This window comes from Erythrolamprus reginae, chromosome 1 (genome assembly GCF_031021105.1).
Source record: "Erythrolamprus reginae isolate rEryReg1 chromosome 1, rEryReg1.hap1, whole genome shotgun sequence".
Taxonomy (NCBI): Eukaryota; Metazoa; Chordata; class Lepidosauria; order Squamata; family Dipsadidae; genus Erythrolamprus; species Erythrolamprus reginae.
In genome coordinates, this window is record NC_091950.1 from 85,874,776 (window position 1) to 85,902,553 (window position 27,778).

Genomic DNA, 27,778 nt, shown 5'->3' on the forward strand with positions numbered 1-27,778 from the left:
GGGCAGCATATAGAGTGGGTGGGTGGGGGAAGTATTTAGTCAGACACCAATTGTGCAAGTTCTCCCACTTTAAAAAGAGGCTCCTCTATCCTCCACTCATTACCTGTAGTAATGGCACTTGTTTAAACTTTTAAATACAATGAATGAATGAATGAATGAATGAATGAATGAATGAATGAATGAATGAATGAATGAATGAATGAATATCTCAGTCCTATGAAGGAAACAATGAGAAATCATTTCCAAAAAATCTTGCCAAGAAAACTGCAGAGTATTGTCCTGGGAGGTGGCAGGAGTCAAGACTGATTCAAAGGCACTATTAATTAATTAATCAAATATATATAACTGTCCATCTCATGAGAAGTTACTATAGAATATTAGATATGTTTGCATGTGCATGTTTTGCAATGTTTTACATTTGCATGGTATGTTTTGCAAATAAACTGCTATCTATGGAAATGGATAGGAGAGTCAACTTTAGCCAGATGAGCAATATACAAGCCTGATAAATATGAAAAGTGATTTTGAGTCTGGACTCAGCAGGATTATCCACTGTGAGTAAGGTAAACTAAATGATACATACAGTGTTCCTTAATCACCTTTGAATTTGTGGCCTGCATTGGGATGACAATATTTTAACTGGGCTGTCAAAAATCATATTTTAATGATTATATTATATCTGCACCTCTATAACTGTCTGGTTTGTTTCTGCAACCCAACAAGACCAACACAGACTTCAGATGATTATCAGAACTGCAGAAAAAACAATTACTACCAACCTGCCTTCCACTGAGGACCTGTATACTGCATAAGTAAGAAAAAAGGGATGTGAAAATACGCTGCTCAAAAAAATAAAGGGATCACTTAAGCAACACAATATAACTCCAAGTAAATCAAAATTCTGTGAAATCAAACCGTCCACTTAGGAAGCAACACTGATTGACAATCAATTTCAGATACTGGTGTGCACATTCAACTTTGTACAGAACAAAGTAATCAATGACAATATTTCATTCATTCAGATCTAGGATGTGCTATTTGAGCGTTCCCTTTATTTTTTTGAGCAGTATATTTACAGACACATCACATCCTGGACACAAACTATTTCAACTCCTATCGTCAAAATGATGCTATAGAGCAGTGTTTCCCAACCTTTTTTGAGCCGCGGCACATTATTCATATTTTCAAAATCCTGGGGAACATTGAAAGGGGGGGGGGCGGGCTAAAGAAAAGTTTGGACAAAAAAACCCTCTCTCTTCCTCCCTTTCGCTCTATTTCTCCCTCTTTCTCTCTTTTCCTTCCTTCCCTTCTTTCTCTCTCTCCATCCGTCTTTCTTTCTTCCTCTCTTTTTTGCTCTCTTTCTCTCTCCCTCCTTCACTTCCTCTGTCTTTCTCTCTCCCTTGCTCTCTCTCTCTGTCTCTCTTGCTATCTCTTTCTTGCTTTTTTCTCTCTCTCTTTCACTGTCTTGCTATATGTCTCTTTCTTTCTCTTTGCCTCTCTTGCTATCTCTCTTTCCTTCTCTTTCTCTCTCTCTCTGCCTCTCTTGCTAAGTCTCTCTTTTTCTCTTGCTATGTCTCTCTTTCTTTTTCTCTCTCTCTGCCTCTCTTGCTATGTCTCTCTTTCTCTCTCTCTTTCTCTGCCTCTCTTGCTGTCTCTCTTTCTTGCTCTGTCTCTCTGCCTCTCCTGCTATGTCTCTCTTTCTCTCTCTCTCTGCCTCTCTTATATGTCTCTCTTTCTTTCTCTCTCTCTCTCTCTGCCTCTCTTGCTAAGTCTCTCTTTTTCTCTTGCTATGTCTCTCTTTCTTTTTCTCTCTCTCTGCCTCTCTTGCTATGTCTCTCTTTCTCTGCGTCTCTTGCTGTCTCTCTTTCTCTGCCTCTCTTGCTATGTCCCTCTTTCTCTCTCTCTCTCTTGCTATGTCTCTCTTTCTCTCTCTCTCTGTCTCTCTTGCTATGTCTCTCTTTCTTTCTCTTTCTCTTTCTCTCTCTGCCTCTCTTGCTAAGTCTCTCTTTTTCTCTTGCTATGTCTCTCTTTCTTTTTCTCTCTCTCTGCCTCTCTTGCTATGTCTCTCTTTTTCTCTCTCTCTGCCTCTCTTGCTATGTCTCTCTTTCTCTCTCTCTTTCTCTGCCTCTCTTGCTGTCTCTCTTTCTTGCTATGTCTCTCTTTCTCTCTCTCTCTGCCTCTCTTATATGTCTCTCTTTCTTTCTCTCTCTCTCTCAATTGACCGCCACGTCAGGGCTCCCGCTTGCAGTCAGCTGAGAGAGAGAGAGAGCGCTCCCTCTCGCCGCCGCCTGGAGCTCCCTCTCGCCGCAGCCATCTCCCTGCGACTGCCTGCGGCCGCTGCAGCCCCCCCCTCCCACCGGGCCACAAAGGACATTTGCCGCCGACGCCAGTGAAGCTTCAGCTGGGCGGGGCGCTGCCAGTACTTCCCTCCTGGGGCTCCCGCTCGCAGCTGTCCCCCGGCTTCTGCTCGATGCCGCGGTTTTCGGCGCTGTCCTGCTGTGCCCCAAAGAAGGAAGGCGGGAAAAAGGCGAGAAGAATGGAGCTCTCCTCCTTCCTGCCTTCCATCTTTGGGGCCCAGCAGGACAGCGCCGAAAACCGTGGCATCGAGCAGGAGCCAGGGGACAGCTGCGAGCGGGAGCTCAGTGCAAGGAGCCGCTGACTGCGGGCCCCAATTTGCCCGGGGCCCGGTAGCGCGCTCCCTGTAGTACCCGTCTATCGGCGGCCCTGGCTTTGCGCCATGAAGAGAAAACGGCAGCAGGGAAAAGTCGGCCGTTTTCTCTTCATGGCGCAAAGCCACACAGTCCCGGACTCTCGGATTCCTCGCCCCAAGGCAGGAGGCGGTGGCGGAGAAGAGTGGGCGGATCGGGCAGGCAATGGGGCAGGACGGAGAAGCCAGGGGCGCGTTTGGCCGGAGGCACCGTGGGGAACAGGGGCAGGGTGGTGCAGCAGTAGGAGTAAAGGGAGCCGCGGCTGCCCCTGCCTCCCCACGGTGCCTCCGGCCAAACGCGCCCCTGGCTTCTCCGCCCTGCCCCATTGCCCGCCCGATCCGCCCACTCTCCTCCGCCGCCTCTCGCCGCGGCACACCACTGTGCCGCGGCACACCGGTTGGGAAACGCTGCTATAGAGCACTGCACACTAGAATACCTAGACACAAAAACATTATTTACTAAGTCTGCACTCCTATTAATCTTCTCATTGTTTCCATTACCCATCTCATCCCAACTAATGAATGTATGACTGTAACTTTGTTGCTTGTATCCTTACAATTTATGTTGACTGGTTCCTAATATGATTTGATTACTTATTTGTACCCGGACTATCATTAAGTATTGTACCTTATGATTCTTGATGAATGTATTTTTTTTATGTACACTGAGAGCATATGCACCAAGACAAATTCCTTGTGTGTCCAATCACACTTCGTTTGTTTGTTTGTCTGTCTGTTTATTTATTAAAACATGTACAAGATAGCAGGTTTATTTGTCAAATCATGTACAAAATAGCAGGTATTGGAATAAACATAAACAAAAGCAAAGTAGGTACAGGTAAATTGGACAATAGAGACAATAGGCATAATGGTGTGCTTATGCATGCCCCTTTACAGACCTCTTAGGAATGGTGAGGTCGACTGTAGACAGTCTAAGGTTAAAGTTTTTGGGAGACAGGTAGTGCATTCCAGGCATTGATCACTGTTGCTGAAGTCAATTTTTCTGCAGTTGAGTTTGGAAAAGTTTACATTGACTTTATTGTTATTTATTTATTTGTTTATTTATTTGTTTATTTATATAATTGTCAAACATGTACAGGATAGTAGTTTGTTTAAAATAACATAAGCCAAAAAAGTATGGATAAATGACAATTTTTTGCTTGTGTGAGGAGGCAAATTATTCTGTCTTCAGAGACTGAACCTAAATGCAGAAACTGAAATTCACTACCATTTTAGACACTTTTTATTTTATTTTTTGTGTGTGTGGGGGGGCACTCTGGGGTTTATATTTAACACATATTTTTTTTCCTACGGAGAAACCGCTGGAGGCAGCCCGAGCCGCTCTTGTCAGCTCGAGCCACAAATGCCTCACCACCAGCCACCGGGGCGGGAGGGCGGAGCCATGAGGCGCGTGCAGCGTCTTCCTCTGCGAGGCGGAGCTTGAGAATGGGCGTGGCCGGAGCGATCTCTGTGCATGCGCAAATAAGACTCCCCGATGGCGGAGGCTGAAAGGAAGGAGGGAACGTTGCGAGCGGTAAAGCGCTGTTTGGCTGATTTTCCCACCGAAGCCCGGGGTGAGCGTGCCGTGTGTATGGTAGGATGAGTGGCAGGGTAGAGATAGAGAAAGCTACTCCTCCCCCTGTTTCTACCAGTGCACTTTTGGAAGTAAAATCTTACTTAATGGACTAAGAATAACCGGGAGAAAAGAGAATGATAGTGATTTAGTACCATGCTGAATATTGCAGATTTTAAGACCACATTCTTTTTACAGGGGGAGGCTTTATTATTTAGGGGCGTCATGGTAGAAGTTGTCAATCGCCGGAGTGATCAAGATCGGGGGATGGCTCTCCTTCTCTGCCCTGGAGACCTGCGAAACAAAAAACCACCACCACCACCAAAAATTCTGATCACTACATCCAAAATAAAAAAGCCAGCATAGTTTTGCTGCCATCTATTGGGCAGGGGTCACCAACCTTTCAGACCTCAGGGACCACTAAATTTGTAATTTTTAATCCTACAGACCACTAATATAAATATGAAAAAATAATATGATTCACTAATATGACTTCACTAATATGAATATGAAAAGGATAGTGTTTAGTGCAATATTAAAATGCAAATAATTTTTCTCACGGACCACCAAAATTTCCTCATAGACCACTGGTGGTCTACGGGTCACTGGTTGGTGACCATTGATCTAGGGAACATCTGGATATTTGCATTGCAAAGTTGGTAGCGCCCCAAGGGGATCATAATAACCATGGACCATTTTCCAGTATATTTGCTAAAGCACAACACTTTCCAAAATTTGGAGTTATGCTGAGCAAAATAGGATTCAGAACAGGGTAGGGTAGGGTGGAAGGGAATAGAATAGGATAGGATAGAAGCTGGACAGATTCTTTACAGAATCAGCCTATTGACCCCAACAATCTGGGTCCTCATTTTACCCACCTCGTAAGGATGGAAGGATGAGTCAACCTTGATATACAGAATGCTGTACATTCTGTAACGAAGCAATGATAATGAAGTTTGTAATGAGGCAGTTGGTAGAAATCAGGGCTGTCTTAAGACATGGGCCTGATGGGCACTTCCCCGTGGGCCCCATGAAAATAGACACCCCATGCTAATCTATATAGAATAGAATAGAATAGAATTTTTATTGGCCAAGTGTGATTGGACACACAAGGAATTTGTCTTGGTGCATATGCTCTCAGCGTACATAAAATAAAATATACATTTGTCAAGAATCATGTGGTACAACACTTAATGATTGTCATAGGGGTCAAATAAGCAATGAAGAAGCAATATTAATAAATGTTAACCCTCCAGTGTACCTTGTGCCATATAAATGCAGCAACTGTATGGGCTGTATTGTGTTTTTCAAGCCATTGTTCATATGTGTATCATGTTGATTAGTTGTTGCTGCACAACATGTTTGTAATGCTTCAACACCAATTTTGTTGGAAGTGCCAATAAAATAAATATATATTTAATTTTATGAATCATTTACATTTTTATTCCTGTGAGTAGTTATCATAGGGGCTCCATACACTGCTTTGCCCGGAAGCCATAATGCTGTTAAGACAGCCCTGGTAGAAATACAGCTAAGCAGATGTGACATTACCAAAAATCTAAGCCCGTTCAGGTATGGCACTTGGCAGTCACAGCTTGCAGAGCAAAAAATATTAATTACAGTATCAAAATTATTCCACTCACAGGCAGTGTTCCCTCTAATTTTTTTTTTTGGGTGGGCGGAAAGGTATAGTGGAAGTCCCTTCGGGACTGGGCGGCACAGAAATAATAAATAAATAAATAAACAAACAAACAAACAAACAAAAAACTCAGCCTGTTTTGCCTCAGAGAATTTCAAAATAAAATACTGTACTGTGTGTCTATAACAGTGAGCTCATAATAGGGCAACTCTATCAATATCAAAATAGTTGAGCTAGTTTCAAACTAGATTTTGATTTTCTTTCTCTCTTCCTTACTCCCATTCTTTTTCTTTCTCTTTTCCTTCCTCTCTTTTTTCTATCTGTTTCTCTCTCTTCCTCTCTTCCTCTCTCTCTCCTTCCCTCTCACTCTTTCCCTCTCGGCTTCTGGGCAGGTTTGGAAAACTCTGAGTTGATGATGATTTTTAAGTGAGCGATTGCTCACTGCTCAGCTTAGAGGGAACTATGCTCACAGGTGTGTTACCTAATTTTCTGGGAAGAATGGCAGAACTGTTCCAAGAAAAAGTTTAGGCAGAGCTGTTAATCCCTAAAATGATTGCAGTGTTCATAGATTTTTTTCTTCCCCCTGTGCGAATAGAGTTGTGTTGGTCGGAATCAGTGCCATACCTTGATATTCTTCCGTCTCCCCTGGAATTCTACCGGGAATGGATCTGTCCAAACAAACCATGTATAATCAGAAATGCTTTCCACCATTGGCCGGCTCTGAAGAAGTGGACCTTGGGTTATTTGAGGTAGGAGGCTACAAATAATAAAGATGGGATATATGTGTGTGTGTGTGTGTGTGTGTGTATACACACACACACACACACATATATATATATACATATATATTGGATAGACCAGGGTGATTCGACAGAAAAAGCATATAACACTGGTACAAAGCTGAAGGGATTGGATACTGTAGCCTAGAGGTTAATTACAAGGCAAAGGCTGCTAGTTCAAATCCCAGTGAGGGTATGGCTAGCTGATGAAGCCAGAACAAGGCCGAAATAGATCTATCCTAGTTTCCCTTAATTTTCAGATTCAGCTAAAACATGTTACACATACAAAATATAGTGTGTCAGCTATGAATAAATAAAATAATTACCTTGGAAATGGCCCTGGGTTGGGCCAAGAGACAAAAGGAAGCATTAAGCTCCTCCCATATTGGGTATACCAGGATGATTCAACAGAAAAAAACATATACATATATATGTATAGATGCCTATCATCTGTATGTCTGTCTTATATACACACACACCTCAATTACTTATATGATGTCTTGATGATGTTTCCAGCACATCTGAGAGTGTGTTTCCACTTTTGCCTAAACTATTTTTTTCTGGCATAAATCTGTGTTTCTTGCTCAATGATAAATCTCTGGTGATATTTTTTTATGCAGGCAAATAATGGACTCCAAGCTGGTTAGTGTGGCAGTAACCCCCAATGGTTATGCTGATGCGGTTTATCAGGACTGGTTTGTTATGCCACAGGAGCGTCATATGCCTTTCAGTGCTTTTTTGGACATTTTGGAGCAAAAGACAACTTCTCCAGGAGTGTTCTATGTGCAGAAACAGTGTTCAAACTTGACTGAGGAATTTCCTGAACTGATAGGTGATGTGGAGCCTGAGATACCTTGGATGAGCGAAGCACTGGGTAAATGCTAAAATCCTAATATTCCAGAATTGGTACTATAGTAGACAGCTTCTTTCTGGCTTTGCAATGCTCCAAGGTTACATTGTTCATGGAGATGTTGCAATCAAAATTAATGGTTTTATGATTGTGCACGTAGTTCCCATATAAATAATTTAATAATAAGTTATATGCCTTTTGATATTATTGGTTACAATGACCAAGAGCCTTTGTGTGTTGTAATAGAAATTGCCTGCCAAGACTTTAGCAGAAGTATTTTAAGCTTTTAAATGCAGTTAATGTTTTTCTGTGTATCCTAAATTAAAAATCAAATGTTTAATTTGTCAAACATATGCAGGCCAAGGTTTTTAAAGAATTTCATAAAGTCCTAAAACCACAAGTTGTTCTTTCCATTTATAGGAGTGACATAACAGGACGTTATGAGACAGCGTGAAATAATCCAGTGGAAGCTGTAATCATTCTATCAAAGCCATGTTACATTTCAAAATGTGCATTTTAACATACATAAAAAGAAGCATGACTTTGATCTTGCAATTGTAATCACCGTGTTGAGGTTTTCAACCTTGTGCAATGTCCCTCTTTGTAGATATATCTGCACCAATAGATACAGTTGTTTCCCATGAAGTTCTCAATGGCCCCAAAAATGCTGGTTTTAAGCCTGTGAATTGCTGCTTTTTAGTGGGTGCTTGCAGAAAATGAGCAGAATTTCTGAAGATCTAATATGCTAAATGGTGTAATATAATAAAATTAGAAATAATTGATCGTATTACATAATTTCAACATCCCCCAGAGTTCATTAAATACTGCAAGTGTTTGTGTAGGTCAGGGGTCTTCAAACTTGGCAACTTTAAGACTTTGGGAGTTGAAATCTACAAGTCTTAAAGTTGCCAAGTTTGGGGACCTCGATGTAGGTATTTTCTGTATTTTATCTGTATTATCAGCAGTTCTTCGACATCCCTAAGTATGTCCAATAATTCCATGAATACATTTACCCAGTTTAGAGATAAAGCCATTGGGTTCAGACTCATTCCCATATTTAATTTATGTGATGGTGAAGTGTTGCTAGTATGTGAGTTAATGCAGTATTTGCTTCTTCTGTTATTCTAGAACACGGGTGTCAAACTCACGGCATCACGTTGCTGCCACATGATGTTTCTCTGTTTCTCCCATTCGTGGAGCTGGGATGGGTGTGGCCTGCACATCACACATCTGGTCCGTGGGCCAGTTTGACATCCCTGCTTTAGAAGCATTTACATTATTTATTCAAGTTTAACTTTCTCCCTTCTCCCAAACCAAACACTATTATAGAAGAAAAGTTTGGTCTAGTGGTTAAAGCACCAGATCAAAAATCAGGAGACTATGAATCAGGTCCTACCTTAGCCATGGAAGTTGGCTGAGTTTGGGCTGCTCACTCTCTCAGCCCACAGCCTCAGACTTGAGTGATTTGAAAATAGCAAATCCTGCCCTTTAAGGAAAATGCTAGGGGGGGGGGGGGGCAGAATGAAAATGAGCCTCTGTTCTTATCTGCTTGCATTCGGAATATAAACTTATTCATCCTTATGCGTAATAGTTATAATATATATTTCTGAGACATTAACAGCTGTTTCTTCCAGATTTATTTAGAAAAGATGTTAAGAAAGGCTGCTAATCGACTGAGTGAAAATAAAATTGTTTACCAGATGATCTGCAAAATAATAGAAACCCAGACCTTTTTCTGATTTGACTTTATTTTTTTTTAAATAGGGAAGAAGCCTGATGCTGTGAATTTTTGGCTGGGGGAATCTTCTGCAGTGACTTCATGTACGTATGAGATCATTTTCTGCTGCAACAATGGTGCTTTTCCAAGAGGCAAGTGGACTTTCTGGTTTTTCTTCAGCTCAGAAGCTTCCTGGATGAGAAGTGAAACGTTTTCAAAGAAAAACCAGAAAGTCCACTTGCCTCTTGGAAAAAGCACAGTTGAGACAACCATAACCTGGATCACTGATAATCTCTGTAGACATTCTCATAAGTGGAAGACAAATTTGGGTGCCAAAACATCTTTTAAAAAATAAAAGAAAATTTCTGCTTTTGGGGAACAATATTTAAAATATCTTCTTTACTCTTGTTACTATAAGTGAACCTACCATATTTTTTGAAGGCACCCCTTGTTCCCCCCTAAAAGTTGGGTGCGTCTTATACTCTGAATGTAGTTTTTTTCCCCGGAGCTTTTCCCCCCCAGCCCTAATGAGGTACCATTGCTACTCATTATTATTCTCTCCGAAAAAATATTTTTCCAGCCCTAACCAGGGGATAAAATGATGTGCTGAAGCTGACCAGGTTAAGGATGCTAGCCAGGTGAATACTTTTATTTTATGCTCCGAAAAATACGTTAGTTCCCCCACGTTGCAGTTACTTCATCTGGACAGAATTTTGGAGGAAAGGAAGTGGGTGGGAGGGGTGATCAGAAGACACGGGATTACAAATAACAGTCAATGATGCTTGGATTCAATTCAGGGAATCAGGCAGAGCAATTGTGTAATGAAAGGTTTACCTAGAAATCTGCTGAGTCCCCCCGTCCCCCCCCCCCAAATCCTGATTGCTGAATATCGTTATAACCTGTATTTAAAATGATTGGTGCATAGCAAAACTGAAAAAATCCCCAACCCAATTCATGGACAGTGCAAGCATATGGAATTATGCTAGCTCTTATGCTTGTGTTTTCTTTTTGTGCTATGCTGATAATGGAGATAACAAATGACCGTTCCCTCTTCCTTTTCCCAGTCTTTCATTTTTCTCCCTCCCATCTTAGTACACAAAGACCATTATGAAAACTTGTACTGCGTGATTTCTGGAGAGAAGCATTTTTTGCTGCATCCGCCAAGTGATCGTCCCTTCATCCCATATAGTAGGTATTTAGAGATGTGGATAGGAATGGTGTCAGCTACATGATGTTGATATTCTGTGAGTCATTCAAAAAAAATGCCTGGGCTTCAATGTCCCCAATATTTTGCTATACTGGGGGGGGGGGGGGGGGGAGTTAACTAAGCAAAGCATGGATAATCAGGGACTGTGGGTTTTTTTTTAAATAACAGCATAGCACAGTTCCTCAATTGTGGTCATAAGTCGACAACTCTATCAATAAGTTGATAACAAGCAGGAAGAGGGAGATTGTGATCCCGCTATATAGAGCGCTGGTGAGACCACATTTGGAATACTGTGTTCAGTTCTGGAGACCTCACCTACAAAAAGATATTGACAAAATTGAACGGGTCCAAAGACAGGCTACAAGAATGGTGGAAGGTCTTAAGCATAAAACGTACCAGGAAAGACTTAATGAACTCAATCTGTATAGTCTGGAGCAGTGTTTCCCAACCGGTGTGCCACGGCACACTGGTGTGCCGCGAGACATGGTCAGGTGTGTCGCAAAGAAAGCAGCTCAGCTTCTGGTCTCGAAACTTTTTGTGAAGAGCAAAAAGTTGTGAGAACGGAAGCTGAGCTTCCTTCTTAGCGCCTTCCAAGTTTTCCGGCAACTGCAGCGCCCCGCCTGGCTGGAGCTGCAGCAGGTGAGCTTTGGGGCCTGGTGGGAGGGTAGCGGCAGCGGAAGGGCGGCGCGCAGCGGGAGGGTGATGGTGGCAGCAGCGGCAGCGGCAGCGGGTAGTAGCCCCCCTCTCCCCCCTCTCTCCCTCTCTCTTTCTCTCAGCAGCCGCAGCGGGTAGTAGCCGTGGGGCAGCGGCAGAGTGGTCAGCTGTGAGGCGGAGCTCTGGAACAGAGGCACTGACGGCGGCAGCTAGACGCCGTCGGTGCCTCCGTTCCGGAGCTCCGCCTCACAGCTGACGACCTTGCCACCGCCCCACGGCTACTACCTGCTGCGGCTGCTGAGAGAAAGAGAGAGGGAGAGAGGGGGGAGAGAAAGAGATAGCAAAAGAGGGAGAGAAAGAGAGAGAAAGAAATAGCAAGAGAGGGAGAGAGAGAAAGAGAGGGAGAGAGGGGGGAGAGAAAGAGACAGCAAGAGAGACAGAGAGAGAGAGAAAGACAGAAAGAGAGACATAGCAAGAGAGAAAGAGAGAGAGAGAAAGAGACAGCAAGAGGCAGAGAGAGAGAGACATAGCAAGAGAGGCAGAGAGAGAGAGAAAGAGAGACATAGCAAGAGAGACAGAGAAAGAGAAAGATAGCAAGAGAGAAAGAGAGACAAAGAGAGACAGAGAGAGAGAAAGAAAGAGATAGCAAGAGAGACAGAGAAAGAGAGAGAAAGAGAGACAATGAAAGAGAGATAGCAAGAGAGGCAGAGAGAGCAAGGGAGATAGAAAGACAGAGGGAGGGAAGGAGGGAGAGAGAAAGAGAGCAAAAAAGAGAGGAAGAAAGAAAGGGATGGAGAGAAAGAAGGGAAGGAAGGAAGAGAGAGAAAGAGGGAAGGAGAAATAGAGCAAAATGGAGGAAGAGATTTTTTTTTTGTCCAAACTTTTCTTTAGCCCCCCCACCCCCACCCCCCACCCCTTTCAGTGTTCCCCAGGATTTTGAAAATGTGAATAATGTGCCGCGGCTCAAAAAAGGTTGGGAAACACTGGTCTGGAGGACAGAAGGGAAAGGGGGAACATGATCGAAACATTTAAATATGTTAAAGGGTTAAATACGGTTCAGAAGGGAAGTGTTTTTAATAGGAAAGTGAATACAAGAACAAGGGGGCACAATCTGAGGTTAGTTGGGAGATAGATCAGAAACAACATAAGAAAATATTATTTTACTGAAAGAGTAGTAGATGCTTGGAACAAACTTCCAGCAGACGTGGTTGGTAAATCCACAGTAACTGAATTTAAATATGCCTGCAATAAACATATATCCACCCTAAAATAAAGTACAGGAAATAAAATAAAGGCAGACTAGATGGACCATGAGGTATTTTTCTGCCATCAATCTTCTATGTTTCTATGTAACTACCTGTACATGGGCATAATGGATTACAATAAACTTTCCCAAACCTGTTATTCTATAGCAATGATGCCTTTTTGTTGTTGTGTGCCAAAAGCTCGTATGTGCACACCTATAATGCAATGCCCGCATGCCCCGCCCCTTGCATATGCACGCACAACCTTTGCGTGTGCTCTGCCCCTGCGCATGTGCGTGTGACCCCCACCACGCTTCTCTGACATGTGCCCCACTCCCCATGCATGTGTGGCAAATATCCGAAAACCAGCTGGCACATGCGAATGCCCGGTGGAGCTGAGCTGGGGCGATGGTTCACATGTCCACAGAGAGGGCTCTGCATGCCATCTATGGCACGTGGGCCGTAGGCTCACCATAACGGCTCTATAGGTCAGTGTTTCCCAACCGTGGCCACTTGAAGATATTTGGACTTCAATTCCCAGAATTCCCCAGCCAGCAAATGCTGGCTGGGGAATTCTGGGAGTTGAAGTCCAGATATCTTCAAGTGGCCAAGGTTGGGAAACACTGCTATAGGTTATTGGAACAATAGTTTTGTGGGCTGAGCATTTTGACAGTTATATTCAGTGGTGGGCTCCTACGGGTACGGTCAGGTACACAGTACCGGTAGCAAAATTTAATTTTTTCCCTTTTTTTCCCTTCTGGGCTCTGGAAATGAGGTTGAATGTGTATAAATTTAGAAGAGCTGTGCGTGCGTACATACATACACTTTATATAGTACATAATCAGCGGTGGGCTACTGCCCGGATGGGGGGGAACGCAGTGGGGTAGTGAAAATGGAGCTTCACCCCAGAATATCCAATTTGCACTGAAAGATGTTGAAACAAAATGCATAAGCCACGCCCACAGTGTGGTAGTAAAAGTTTTGGTAGCCCATCACTGGTTATATTCCTCAAACATGTGGAACACATCGTGCTGGAAAGGCTATACTCCAGATCAATGTTTCCCAACCTTGGCAACTAGAAGATATTTGCTGGCTGGGGAATTCTGGGAGTTGAAGTCCAAATATCTTTAAGTTAGATTAGATTTAGATTAGATTTATTGGATTTATATGCCGCCCCTCTCCGCAGACTCGGGGCGGCTCACAACAATGGCAAAAACAGTACATAGTGACAAATCTAATATTTATTTATTTATTTATTTATTCATTCATTCATTCATTCATTCATTCATTCATTCATTCATTCATTTATTTATCAGATTTGTATGCCGCCCCTCTCCGCAGACTGGGGGCGGCTCACAGCAATAATGATACAATGTAACAAATCTAATATTTAATTAATTTATAAAACCCCAATTTAAAAACCAATCATACATACTAGCATACCATACATAAATTTTATAAGCCTAGGGGGAGGGAAAAGGTCAATTCCCCCATGCCTGACGACAGAGGTGGGTTTTAAGGAGCTTACGAAAGGCTAGGAGGGTGGGGGCAACTCTGATATCTGGGGGGAGTTGGTTCCAAAGGGTCGGGGCCGCCACAGAGAAGGCTCTTCCCCTGGGTCCCGCCAAACGACATTGTTTAGTTGACCGGACCCGGAGAAGGCCAACTCTGTGGGACCTAACTGGTCGCTGGGATTCGTGCGGCAGAAGGCGGTCCCGGACATATTCTGGTCCGGTGCCATGAGGGGCTTTATAGGTCATAACCAACACTTTGAATTGTGACCGGAAACTGATCGGCAACCAATGCAGACTGCGGAGTGTTGGTGTGACATGGGCATATTTAGGAAAGCCCATGATAGCTCTCGCAGCTGCATTCTGCACGATCTGAAGTTTCCGAACACTTTTCAAAGGTAGCCCCATGTAGAGAATTGTCCTTGGGAGGCAAAACCCACAGCCACTCCGTCTTATCCGGGTTGAGTTTGAGTCTGTTGACACCCATCCAGACCCCAACAGCCTCCAAGCACCGGCACATCACTTCCACTGCTTCGCTGGCTGGACAAGGGGTGGAGATGTAAAGCTGGGTATCATCTGCATATTGATGATACCTCACCCCATGCCCTTGGATGATCTCACCCAGCGGTTTCATGTAGATATTAAATAGTAGGGGGGAGAGGACCGACCCCTGAGGCACCCCACAAGGGAGTAACCTAGAGGTCGACCTCTGACCCCCCACTAACACCGACTGCGACCGACCAGAGAGGTAGGAGGAGAACCACTGAAGAACAGTGCCTCCCACTCCCAACCCCTCCAGCTGGCGCAGAAGGATACCATGGTCGATGGTATCGAAAGCCGCTGAGAGGTCAAGAAGCACCAGGACAGAGGATAAACCCCTGTCCCGGGCCCGCCAGAGATCATCCATCAGCGCGACCAAAGCCGTTTCCGTGCTGTAGCCGGGCCTGAATCCTGACTGTTGAGGACCTAGACCAATCTAATTACAGTTTTAGGTTAAAAAATTCATAAAAGTAACCCCAATATATATAAAAAAACAAGCACACAATCTATCAAACACCAAAACAACATGGGCAGGGGGAGATGTTTCAATTCTCCCATGCCTGACGGCAGAGGTGGGTTTTAAGAAGTTTACGAAAGGCAAGGAAGGTGGGGGCAGTCCTAATCTCAGGGGGGAGCTGGTTCCAGAGGGTCAGAGCCACCACAAAGAAGGCTCTTCCCCTGGGTCCCGCCAGACGACATTGCTTAGTTGACGGGACCCGGAGAAGGCCAACTCTGTGGGACCTAACCGGTCGCTGGGATTCCTGCGGCAGAAGGTGGTCCCGAAGATATTCTGGTCCGGTGCCATGAAGGGCTTTATAGGTCATAACCAACACTTTGAATTGAATTGTGACCGGAAACCAAAGTTGCCAAGGTTGGGAAACACTGCTCTAGATCTCGAACTTTTGACACAATTTCTGGAAGAAAAAAAAATCAGTAACCAAACCAGGGGTTACATAGGATTTGTGATTTCTTTCCTGCTTTTAAAATATTTATAAAAGCATCTGCATGAAAGTGGGGACATTTTAGAATGATGCTGTTGATAAGGGGGGTGGGGAGGGTCGACTCCTTGATAAATTCCCTTCTTCTGAAATTTCTGTTAACTTTGAAGGGGAGATATTATGGTTAAAAATTTCCAATGCTGATATACGATAGCTGCCCAGAAAGTAATGCATCACGTTTTTCCCCCCCAGCCTACAGTAATGGTACGAATGCAAAACATTAGATATACGTTATTTGAATTGTCAGGAGTGTGTGTGTAAATTTTGCGTTTCTTCAGATAGATAGCGTAGCTGCAGCAGTGTTTTGAAATGGCATCTATAGTTGGTGTATGTTACAAGCAGCGTGTCGTCATTGAACTTCTCACTGCAGATAAAGAAACTGTTGGGAACATTCACAAACGTTTGTGTACAGTTTATGGGGAATTTACAGTTGAGAGAAGTACGGTTAGTCCTGGGCACAGAGGGTGAGGCCATTAGAAGAACAGAACAGAACAGAAGAACAGAGTGAGGCCATTAGAAGAACAGAACAGAAGAACAGAGGGTGAGGCCATTAGAACAAGGAGTGGTACCGACAGGGCATACATGCCCTTGTGTGACTCGCTGGAGGAAGGCCATAGAACAGGACAGAGATTACGTGGAAAAATAGGGAGTGCAGAAGAAACATCATTCTTTCTTGTGTGTAAGTTTCATTGTGTTCAGCTGTGGCGAGGGGGGCGTTTGCCCAGGTTCGCCTGGTGCACCAGTTGCAGCCCTATTTGGACCGGGAGTCACTGCTCACAGCCACTCATGCCTTCATCACCTCGAGGCTCGACTACTGTAATGCTCTCTACATGGGGCTACCTTTGAAAAGTGTTTGGAAACTTCAGGTCATGCAGAATGCAGCTGTGAGAGCAGTCATGGGCTTTCCTAAATATGCCCATGTCACACCAACACTCCACAGTCTGCATTGGTTGCCAATCAGTTTCCGGTCACAATTCAAAGTGTTGGTTATGACCTATAAAGCCCTTCATGGCACCGGACCAGGATATCTCTGTGACCGCCTTCTGCCACACGAATCCCAGCGACCAGTTAGGTCCCACAGAGTTGGCCTTCTCCACTGTTGTTTGGCAGGACCCAGGGGAAGAGCCTTCTCTGTGGTGACCCCGACCCTTTGGAACCAACTCCCCCCAGATATCAGAGTTGCCCCCACCCTCCTTGCCTTTCGTAAGCTCCTTAAAACCCACCTCTGTCATCAGGCATGGGGGAATTGAGACTTTCCCTCCCCCTAGGCTTATAAAAATTTATGCATGATATGTATGATTGGTTTCTAAATTGGGGTTTTAAATTAACTTAAATATTAGATTTGTTTACATTGTATTATTATTGCTGTTAGCCGCCCCGAGTCTGCGGAGAGGGGCAGCATACAAATCTGATTAATAAACAAATAAATAAATAATTGTTGAAGAAAAAAAATGTGATGCATTACTTTTCTGGGCGACCCTCGTATATCGGGGAGCTAGAATTTGGATTGATTAATCAGAGAATTAAACTATATTTATGCTGTGCTATGGCCCCATTCCAAATTCTTCTTCCCAGTGTGGCTTAAAAAGAAAGGCAGGAAAAGGGAATTCCAGTCTTGCATTCCCACAGAATGCCTAATTTGTCCTCAGTATTAAAACAGGTGATTATATGTGGACATATATGATTTTTTATATTTATAGAAATAAATAAATACATAAATATCCCCTCTCCCCAAAGCTATATATAAATTCAACTTCAGATTTCTGATAAAAATAATTCCCAGTAAAACAATCTGTTTTAGGGTAACAATCTGTATTAAGTGATGAAATACCCCATGGTGCTCCTGTGAGTTTGCCACATTGCCCTGAGGTGCTGTAGCACATGCACAGTGTGTGAACTGCAGAGTTAATCGTAAGCAATACGCTTCCATATGTAATTCATGTTCCAGAGTTATATCCACCAGCAACTTACGACATCTCAGAAGATGGGTCATTTGATATTCTGGAAGATAAAACAGCAGAGAAGGTAGGTATAACTTTTAAGTCTACTTTATAAACCTATGTTTATATCTTATTAGTTTAAAAATATTTTCATGAACCTCCTCCAGAATCGGTCGGGTTGCTCTGCGCTGATTCCGCCTCCTCTCCATTCTCCGTGCTCAGAGATCAGACTCTGTGTGTGTGTGTGTGTGAAAGTCCGTGGCCTGCATTGGCTGCCGATCAGTTTCCGGTCACATTTCAAAGTGTTGGTTATGACCTTTAAAGCCCTACATGGCATTGGACCAGAGTACCTCCGGAACCGCCTGCTACCGCACGAATCCCAGCGACCGATAAGGTCCCACAGAGTTGGCCTTCTCCGGGTCCCGTCGACTAAACAATGTCGTCTGGCGGGCCCCAGGGGAAGAGCCTTCTCTCTGGCGGCCCCAGCCCTCTGGAATCAACTCCCCCCGGAGATTAGAACTGCTCCCACCCTCCTTATCTTCCGTAAACTACTCAAGACCCAGCTATACCGCCAGGCATGGGGGATTTGAGACATCTTTCCCCCAGGCTCCTTATAATTTATGTTTGGTATGTATGTGTTGTCTGGTTTTAATATGATAGGGTTTTAGTTATTTCTTTTAATATTAGATTTGTGCCACTATAATATTGTTTTTATCATTGTTGTGAACCGCCCCAAGGCTTCGGAGAGGGGTGGTATACAAATCTAATAAATTATTATTATTATTATTATTATTATTATTATTATTATTAATTCCTCATCTGCTTCGCTGCCTGCCCTGTCTTCCCCCCTCGCCTGGTCCTCCTGTGCCCTCTCTCACTGGCGATCCTTCTCAGGCTTGAGGGACCCTGGACTGTCTCGTCCTGCTCCTCCAGTTGTTTCCCTAGCTTTGGTCTCATTCTCCACCTCGGACTCAGGCACTGATAGGGCCATGACACCTATTGGAAAGTGAGCCTTCGGCCCATTTTGAGATCCTGAGCTCCGTGGAACAGGTTTCCATTGAGGATAAGTCTGTACTTTGCTCCATTCAGCTTCCTCTCAACCCTGACCAGTCTCCTAGTCCCTGCTGCTGAAAAACACCCTCACATCATGATGCTGCCACTCCCATCCTTCGCTGTTGGATGATGCTGAGCAGATGATGAGCAGTCCTCTGATATAATGTTTAGAATTGAGGCCAAATAGTTCAATCTTGGTTTCATCAGACCAGAGAACCTTGTTCCTCACAGTCTCAGTGTCTATTATATGGGGGTGGGTGGGTGGGTTGTTTTTATTTTTTATTTTGCAAACTCCAAGTGGGCTTTCAAGTGCTTTGCACTGAGGTGAGACTTCCATGTAGCCACTTTGCCATAAAGCCCAGATTGGTGTAGGACGGCAGTGATGGTTGTCCTTCTGGGACTCTGTCCCATCTCCACACTAATTGTTTTTTAAAAATCCTTTTTATATTTGGTTGTATTGCTTAATAATTCTGCAGGATTCTATTTTCAGAGCTTTTTAAATGTATGCTGCCCTGAGTCTACGGAGAGGGGCGGCATACAAATCTAATTAATAATAATAATAATAATAATAATAATAATAATAATAATAATAATAAATATTTCACTTAAAAAGAAAAAAATGATTCAATTCTGGAAGAAATAACTATCTTATTAATAGCTATCAATATCATTAACCTTTCATCCACAAAGGTACCCTGGATCCCTTTAGATCCTTTAAATCCAGATCTGAAACAATACCCAGAATATGCTCAGGCAAAGCCCTTAAGATGTACTGTGAAGTCTGGTGAAATGTTGTATCTTCCTTCTCTTTGGTTCCATCATGTTCAGCAATCACATGGCTGCATAGCAGGTAAGAAAAATGCCAAAGTTATCTTTTAATTTATAATAGCTACAAGCTCACCAGATTTTAATGTCAATATTAAACAAGAGCCAGGGTGGCACAGTGGTTAGAGTGCAGCACTGCAGGCTACTTCAGCTAACTGCTAGCTGTACTTCAGCAGTTCAAATCTCACCACCGGCTGAAGATTGATTCAGCCTTCCATCCTTCTGAGGTGGGTATAATGAGGACCCAGATTGTTGTGGATAATCGGCTGATTCTGTAAACCGCTTAGAGAGGGCTGTAAAAATACCGTGAGGCTATTGCCAATTTCTTCTGTCTTCAGTTAGATTGCATTCAATGTAATTTCAAAATATCAAATCAAATCTTTATTATCATCGTAGGCCAGTATAAGAAGTGTGGGATGTAGTCAGTTTAAAAGCATAGAAAACACACCAGAATTTACAATAAAAAAAGAAAAAAAATGAAAACCTAGATATATAGGATATATGTATTAAAACTGAAAGTACATATAAAAGACAAGAAGCTTAAAGAATGTAAAACCAAGAGTAAGAGCATTAGATGAGCATAGGGATCTTTAAAAGGTTATTACACTTATCCAGCAGGAGAGATATTGTGATCAATTCAAAGCAAACCACTTGTAGCCATAGATCTGGCTTCACCTTCAAGGTCACATGTTCAATGACCTTGAGGAGATTGCAAAAGAAAGAATTGTCAAAAACTATCTTCCAGTAGTTACGACTTCCACTTGAAATAATATTTATTTTATAGAAGGCAACTCAGGATCCAAACCAGCTCTTGAACACGTGAGATCTGAAAATAATGATGTACAGTAGTCCCTCGCTATACCGCGCTTCACCTATTGCGGCTTCACTTCATCGCGGGTTTCTGAGGAAGTCGATCGGCAGATTTAAACAGCCCGCCGAACTCTATCGGCAGGCTTTAAAAAAAAAAATCTAAAATTGTAAATACTATATTTAAATACTGTATCTAAAATAAATACTGTGTGGGAAGGGTTTATAAACACTTAAAACAATGAAAACTTACCAAACAATTACAATATAAATACTTAAATAAGTACTATCAGTCGATAAATTCCCCATCGCGGATTTCACCTATCGCGGCCAGGTCTGGAACGTAACACCAGCGATAGGTGAGGGACTACTGTATTTTAATTGGGAAGTTCATGTTCTACCACTATGCGTTGACTTCTGCTGCTTTGTCTCCTGAGGAACCCAGCTATGGAGCACACAATCCAAGGGAACTCATATAGCGTAGTGTGCACCTGCCATTAGCACCTACTCCCCATGTACGCCATACCATGCTCACATGACTGCATTCACATTGCAGCCACCTGCTCATCTTCTGCAACTTATAGCACCTATTCTCCGCTTGTGCCATGCCACGGCAGCCACTTAACTGCCCGCCAGCCTGCTTGCTAGCTTGCTCAGGATTTGGTGCTTCTCCATTGCATCTGGAAGGAGAGTCCAACATGGGTAATACTCCAATTCTATTGGTAGAGACTGAGTTAAAATTTACATATTAATGAGCACCGCCCCCTCTGCTCTCCCCATGAGCCAGTTTTAAAACTCAGTCTTAGAGTAGAGACATACTGAGTTGTAGCTTAGGGGTTTTAGTAACCTTAAATTAATAAAAATAATTCTGTAAAATGTTGTTACCGTTTTAATCCTTTTCTTTGTGTTTCAGACGCTGCAAATGGAAGAGGAGCAGACGGTCAGGGGTCTCTACCCTCAGTGGGCAACACCCCCAACGGGGTTGTTGGCTTTCCCCCAGTGGGAGCACCCCGTAGAGAAGCACCCAGCCTGGGGGTCCCTGGTCTCCGAGACCATACTGGGGCTGTCAGCCAAAGGTGGGGGGGTCCGCCCCCCCCACTGGGAGGCTTGAAGGCGTCTCGCACGGAGCGAGGAAAGCCGAGCGCCTTACAGCTGACAAGGAGGTCAGCGCCGGAGCCGCAGCAGACGCAGGGAGATCGGAGCGTCTCAAAGCTGCCGGCGAAGCCGGAGCAGCTACTGCCGCAGCCGCCGCAGCCGCCGCAACCGCCAGAACCCCTCGCGGGGTCGTAGCGGGCGGGAACCAGCCTGGAGAGCCGGGAGAGGGCGAGGAAGCCCCATTTTCCAACCGGCCGGCGACGGAGGGACCCAGCAGCGGTCCGGAGGGGCGCGGAGGCTGGGCGCCGCCATTTTAAGTAGCGGCTAGAGCGGCAAGCGCCTTTGGCGCGAAAAGTACTTGGTCGGGCAGCAAAGGGCGCGAATGAGCTAGATGGCTCTAGTGTGCAGGCGCGGGCCCGGGGAGACCCGAGATGCCATTTTTGGGAGTTTTTGCTGACGAGGCAGGCAAGAACCAAGCCACCGGAGGTCAGCCAACATTTAGCCTGATATATTTCACTCCCAACCGTGAGTACTATGGAGGAGCATCAGGGAAAGGAGGTCACAGGCTCTCCTGCCATCCCTAAAGACAAGGGGAAGGGGAAGGCCAAGGAAAAAACAAAGCATTCATCTTCCTCCTCCTCCTCCATTAAAGAGGCTGAAAAGCGCATTAAGGCGCTAGAACAAAAGCTGGAAGCAGCACTTCAATCGCCTCCAGGGGGTCTTCCTCTGACTCAGAGGCATCCTTTGGACCCCATCCACCTTTGGGCCTACAGGGGTTACGCCTGAGAAGGACTGGTCACCAGATAGGCAGTTTCTACCCCTGCCTCAAGTTATGCCCTCACCCAGCACATCCTGGGCCAGACCAGCTTCAGCAACACAGGCACCACGAGGCCTCCAGGGGCCAACAGCTACCTTCACGCCCACAGCGGCGGGCTTGCGGTCCCAGCCCGGGGCGTGGCACAATTTACCCCCAGACCTGCAGGACCTTATCGCAAATGTGTACTCGCAGGGCATGGCTCCCGGGGTGCAACAGTATGGAGGGCCTCCCCAACACACGACAGACGCATGGTCGGCTCCGCCCCCCTCGGGTTTTGGCTCTTTATTGGAAGAACAAGAGCAGTTTGAGGAAAGTGAACCGGAGTATGGCTTTTCCGAGGATGAGGCTGCACCAGAACAGGCCCCTTCGGTTGGCTTGTTCAAGCCAGCACTCTTCAGAACCTTATTGTCTAAGGCCAAGCAAGTGATGAACCTGCCGGGCTCAGATAAGACTCCAGAAGCCACTGAGTCGGGTCAAACTTCAGCCTCGCTACTGGACGAGCCTCAACCCGAGTCCGACCATTTTCCTGCATCAGGCATTTTCGTAAAGGGGATTAAAAGACCTTGGCAGCAGCCTGCGGTGGCTCAGGGACCTTCCACCCTCGAGAGGAAATTTTATACCTTCGACGAGGAGGTGGAAAAGCTGCTCGAATTTCCCCCAATCGACCAGCCGGTCGTTACGCTTGTCTCCAGCGCGTTGGTTCCCTCAGAAACCGGGGAATGCTTAAGACCGGAGGAGAGGAAGGCGGAGACATTACTCCGTAAGGCCCACCAGATGTCTGGCTGGGGATTTCAGGCTGCAGCAGCAGCGTCATTCATCAACCGCGCTTCCCTCATGTGGATCAAGGAAATGCAATCCCGCCTAGGGCCCGAGGACGGGCGCCTCCGCCAGGACTTAAGTAAGCTACTGGCGGCGACAGAATTTTCGGCGGACGCCACTCTTCATGCGGCCAAGTTCGCCACTAGAAGCATGGCAACCACATTGTCATCACGCCGCCTGCTGTGGCTACGGAACTGGCAGGCAGATCTTAAATCTAAGTGGCGCCTAGCCTCCGGTCCCTTCCAAGGTTCCACCCTCTTTGGGGACTTGTTGGAGAAGGTTTTAGTGGAAGACAAAGATAAGAGGAAGGTACTTCCTAGAGCTCACAGGAGGCCGGATAGGAGGTTCACGCCATATTCAAGGCGGCAGTCCTTTCGCTGGGAGACTTCCACCGGTTCCGCTCAACACCAACGTTCCTTCTCCCAGGGACAATACAACCAGCAGTCCTATAGGAGTGACCGTGGCTCCTTTCAAGATAGGACAAGGGGCTATCATCAGTCCAGGAGGCCCTTTCGTGGAAACTCTCAAAGAGGGTTCAAACGCACGAAATGACGCGACCGGCCCGCAGCCAATCGGAGGGAAGCTGCAGGGGTTCTGCAAGGCCTGGCAGGCGACTTCCTCCGACAGGTGGGCCATAGCAACAGTTACACAAGGACTCCGATTGGAATTCATCCAAACACCTCCCAGCCGTTTCATACGTTGCCCCATCCCAAGGGACATTCCAAAGAAATTGCAGTTGCGCAAAGAAATCTCACATCTGTTAGAAATCCAGGCCATAGAATTGGTGCCGCAACAGGATGAGGGCAAGGGATTTTACTCCATGATTTTCATCGTTCCCAAACCCTCAGGAGGCTGCAGGTTGATCCTCAACCTGAAGCAACTGAACCTTTTCATAAAGTACCGAAGGTTCAGGATGCACTCCTTGCAGACCATTCTAGCTTCCATTCGATACCGGGACATTTTAACATCTATCGATCTCAAGGAGGCATACCTGCATGTCCCTATCCATCCGGACCATCGCAGGTTCCTCAGATTTTTCACCGAAGGGAAGCACTATCAATACAGGGCCATGCCATTCGGCCTGTCCTCGGCCCCCAGGACGTTTACAAAGCTCCTGGACGTACTGACTGCCAGCTTAAGAGCTCGATCCATCAGACTGATGGCTGGATGACATAATCATCTTGTCCAGATCCCAGGTAGCGGCAGAGAGAGAGCTCAAAGAGACTGTTCACACCTTGGAACTACATGGCTTCACAATCAATGTGGAGAAAAGCCAGCTAGTGCCTACTACCAGACTGCTACACCTGGGAGCCATTATCGACACTCAAGAGGGCACGGTGTCATTGTCACCGGAGAGACAAGACAATATCCGGCGATTAATTTCCGGTCTTCACAAAGGACCAGTACCATTGTCACTGCTGTCAAAAATACTGGGGACCCTGGTGTCAGCCACTGGCATCGTTCCCTGGACCAGGTTCCATATCAGGACATTACAGTGGTTCCTGCTTCCTGCTCAGAGGAGCAAGGTGAGTCACTCACACAGACAAGTCTGCTTACCACAGAGAGTCCGGGAATCCCTCCAATGGTGGACATCTGCCGCCATAAGCAGGGGATCCGCCTTCCAGATAACAGATCAGGTCATTTTGACCACCGACGCCAGTCTTACTGGATGGGGAGCTCACATTGGAGCTCACATGGCTCAGGGACTGTGGACTGCGGAGGACCTCTCAGCGGTCAACATAAACTTTCTGGAATTAAAAGCTGTTTTCCTAGCGCTAAAGACATTTGCATCCCTGGTTCATCGACAGCACGTGCTGGTGCTCACGGACAATGTGGCGACCAGAGCTCACTTGAATCACCAAGGGGGCACAAGGTCGCGGCGTCTCATGGAGGAGACGGAAGCACTATTCCGCTGGGCCGAACAACATCTGCGGTCTCTAGCAGCGGAGCACATCACGGGGATCTCCAATACGCAGGCGGATTGGCTGAGCCGCTCTACCTTGGATCCGTCAGAGTGGAGACTGGATCCGGTCCTGTTTCAACAGGTGGTGAGTCGGTTTGGCCTTCCACTAGTGGACCTATTTGCCAGCCCCAGGAACGCTCAACTCCCGAGGTTCTACACGAGGTTTCCAGAACGGGGCGCAGAAGGGGTCAACGCTCTCCTGTCGGCCTGGCCACCAGGACTTCTCTATGCCTTTCCGCCAACGAACCTTCTACCGAGAGTAGTGGAAAAGATCCTAAAAGAGAGAGCGGAGGTGTTGCTGGTGGCTCCTCATTGGCCTCGACGTCCGTGGTTCTCCGACCTGGTGACATTGTTGGTGTCAGCCCCTTGGAGAATTCCGGACCGGATGATATCCCTCAGCCAGGGGAACCTACAACATCCAGATCCCCAGTGGCTTCAACTGACCGTTTGGCACTTGAACGGGTCAGGTTACGAGGATTAAAACTACCGGAAAAGGTCATCGACACCATGCAGGTGGCAAGGCATCCATCTACCTCTCGGATTTATCAGACGACATGGGCGGCCTTCTGCAGCTTCTGCGACAAACACCAAATCAATACTGGACAGGCCTCAGTAATTACAGTTCTAGAGTTCCTGCAGACTGGACTGGATCGGGGCTTAGCCCCTAATACACTTAAACGGCATGTGGCGGCCCTCGCGACCGTGATACCGGTTGAGGGAGTCCGTTCCTTGGCTTACCATCCTTGGATTAAGGATTTTCTACAGGGAGCTGTAAACCAACATTCCCCGCCCATCCGGAGGTTTCTGTCATGGGACCTTCAACTGGTCCTTAAGGCCTTGACAAAGCCACCGTTTGAACCGTTGAGATCCATACCATTGCGACTCTTGTCGATCAAGACAGCCTTCCTAGTAGCTATTACGTCGGCTCGAAGAGTGTCAGAAATAGCGGCATTGTCAGTGCGACCTGACCTTTGTGTATTTTACCCTGACCGAGTGGTGCTGAGACTGGACCCTTCATTTATACCGAAGGTAAATTCAGAGTTCCACAGGAAACAGGAACTCATCCTGCCTGATTTTTGCACCCATGGCAATCACCCATCGGAATTGCGATGGCATAAGATCGATGTACGCCGTGCGGTCAAGATTTACGTGAGACGCACAGAGAGTTTTCGGAAGACGGAAAAGTTGTTTGTTTCATTCTCTTCGGATAAAAAGGGACTTGGACTCTCATCAAGCTCCATTAGTCGTTGGATCAGGGACTGTATTGGGGAGGCATACAGAGCTCGTAACCAATCGGTTCCACCGGGAGTGACTGCTCACTCGACGAGGAGTGCGGCGACTTCAGCAGCCTGGGCCACCCAGGCGTCCATAGACGACATCTGTAGAGCTGCAACGTGGTCGGCTCCGTCGACTTTCATACGACATTATAAGTTGGACTCCTTCGCTTCCGCATTTGGGAGACGTGTGTTACAAAGAGTTTGTTTATCTCCAACGTCCCTGACAAGACCTTTTCCCTCCCATGGGCCGTAAATCTCTGGTATATCCCATGTTGGACTCTCCTTCCAGATGCAATGGAGAAGAACCGTTGTACCTACCTGAACGGTCTTCTCAGTGCACTGGAAGGAGAGTCCAAACCCACCCGGTATAGTTTTGGGTGCAGGGACGCCGGAGTAGGCAGTTAGTCAGTTATTAGTTGTTAACAATAAAAATTGGTTATCCTCTTACTATGTTTCTTCGTTTTAAAACTGGCTCATGGGGAGAGCAGAGCGGGCGGTGCTCATTAATATGTAAATTTTAACTCAGTCTCTACCAATAGAATTGGAGTATTACCCATGTTGGACTCTCCTTCCAGTGCACTGAGAAGACCGTTCAGGTAGGTACAACGGTTCTTCCTGCCAGCTTTTCCATGAATTTTGCTTGTAAGAAGCTTGCCGGGCATTGCAAAGGGGTCCACACTTAACAACAGCCATGAGGACTGCTGGAATTGTGGTTGCTGAGGGATGAGCCTACGTAACATTGCTGTTTACAACCACATTGCTTAGCAGTCAAAATTGCACTCCTAATTAACATAGTTAAGCAAGGACTACCTTGGTTATGTCCATTTAAAGATCATCTTCACAATGGACTCTATATGATCTCCCTACTTTACACCCTTTAAAAATAAATAAATAAATTCTGTTTCCATGAAAAATATATAAAACTAGATTACATTTGAAAATAATAACTGTATCAGAATGCTGTTATAGCCATGTGTAACTATTGCTAGTAATAAAGTTGTTTATTGAAGCAGAATTGTTAAAATCTCACGGCTCAATTTATTTATAATGGGCAGAACAATTGGATTACTTCCTTCCAAGGTTCCAAGAACAGAATCTCTTAAAAGCCCAGTGTTTGGTTGAGAATTGGTAATAATATTAAGGGTAGAATCTGCAGGTTATCTGTATGTTTGTTTTTTAATTTGCATTGAATCACAGAGTTCATTATAAAGCTTAAATTATGGGGTAAGAATACTATTAATAGTTTTAAAAGTCTTTTTCTTTCTTCCTCAGTGAATTATTGGTATGATATGGAATATGATCTAAAATACTCCTATTATCAGCTGTTGGATTCTCTCACTAAAGCTGCACAACCGATCTTGGATTCCTCTTGAAACAGCTAACCTTTTACATCTGATATGGAACTGTGCTTACAATTTTTGTATATATTTATTCATGTAATTTAAATAAATAATTTCATAATTGACCTCATAAAGACAAAATGCAATTTTTATATCATATGAATGCATTATTATAGGAGCTGTTGGTCAAAACAGCTGTTTTCCTATTTTCAATGAAATGTTTTGTCTCATCACTCTCAATTACCAAATCATTTTCTGATTAAGGTAACAATATTATCTTAAAAATTAAGCAGATCTACAAACATCTAGAAACAATGTTACAGCTAAAAGCTAGCATGGGTTTGTTAAAAAAGATCATGCCAAACCAATCTTACTTCATTCTTTAACGAAGTGACTAAATTAGTAGGCCAGCAAAATGCTGTG

General features: G+C 45.1%; 1 protein-coding gene across 1 annotated transcript; it reads left to right on the forward strand.

The window, feature by feature from the left end:
* The first annotated feature begins 4,155 nt into the window (after positions 1-4,155).
* Positions 4,156-27,496, forward strand: JMJD7 (jumonji domain containing 7). The gene is made up of 8 exons (XM_070734340.1): positions 4,156-4,281; positions 6,515-6,668; positions 7,319-7,572; positions 9,313-9,369; positions 10,358-10,453; positions 17,368-17,444; positions 19,103-19,262; positions 27,288-27,496. Exons 1-8 carry the CDS (start codon positions 4,203-4,205, stop codon positions 27,386-27,388), a joined length of 978 nt encoding a protein of 325 aa, XP_070590441.1. The 5' UTR covers positions 4,156-4,202; the 3' UTR covers positions 27,389-27,496.
* The last annotated feature ends 282 nt before the right edge of the window (positions 27,497-27,778 follow it).

Bases quoted from the DNA above. Each gene is read 5' to 3' on its own strand.
- JMJD7 (XM_070734340.1), top strand. From the start codon at position 4,203: ATGGCGGAGGCTGAAAGGAAGGAGGGAACGTTGCGAGCGGTAAAGCGC. The intron at 6,669-7,318 runs GTAGGAGGCTAC...TTTTTTATGCAG, and splicing joins TGGACCTTGGGTTATTTGAG to GCAAATAATGGACTCCAAGC. The intron at 10,454-17,367 runs GTAGGTATTTAG...TTCATGTTCCAG, and splicing joins TCGTCCCTTCATCCCATATA to AGTTATATCCACCAGCAACT.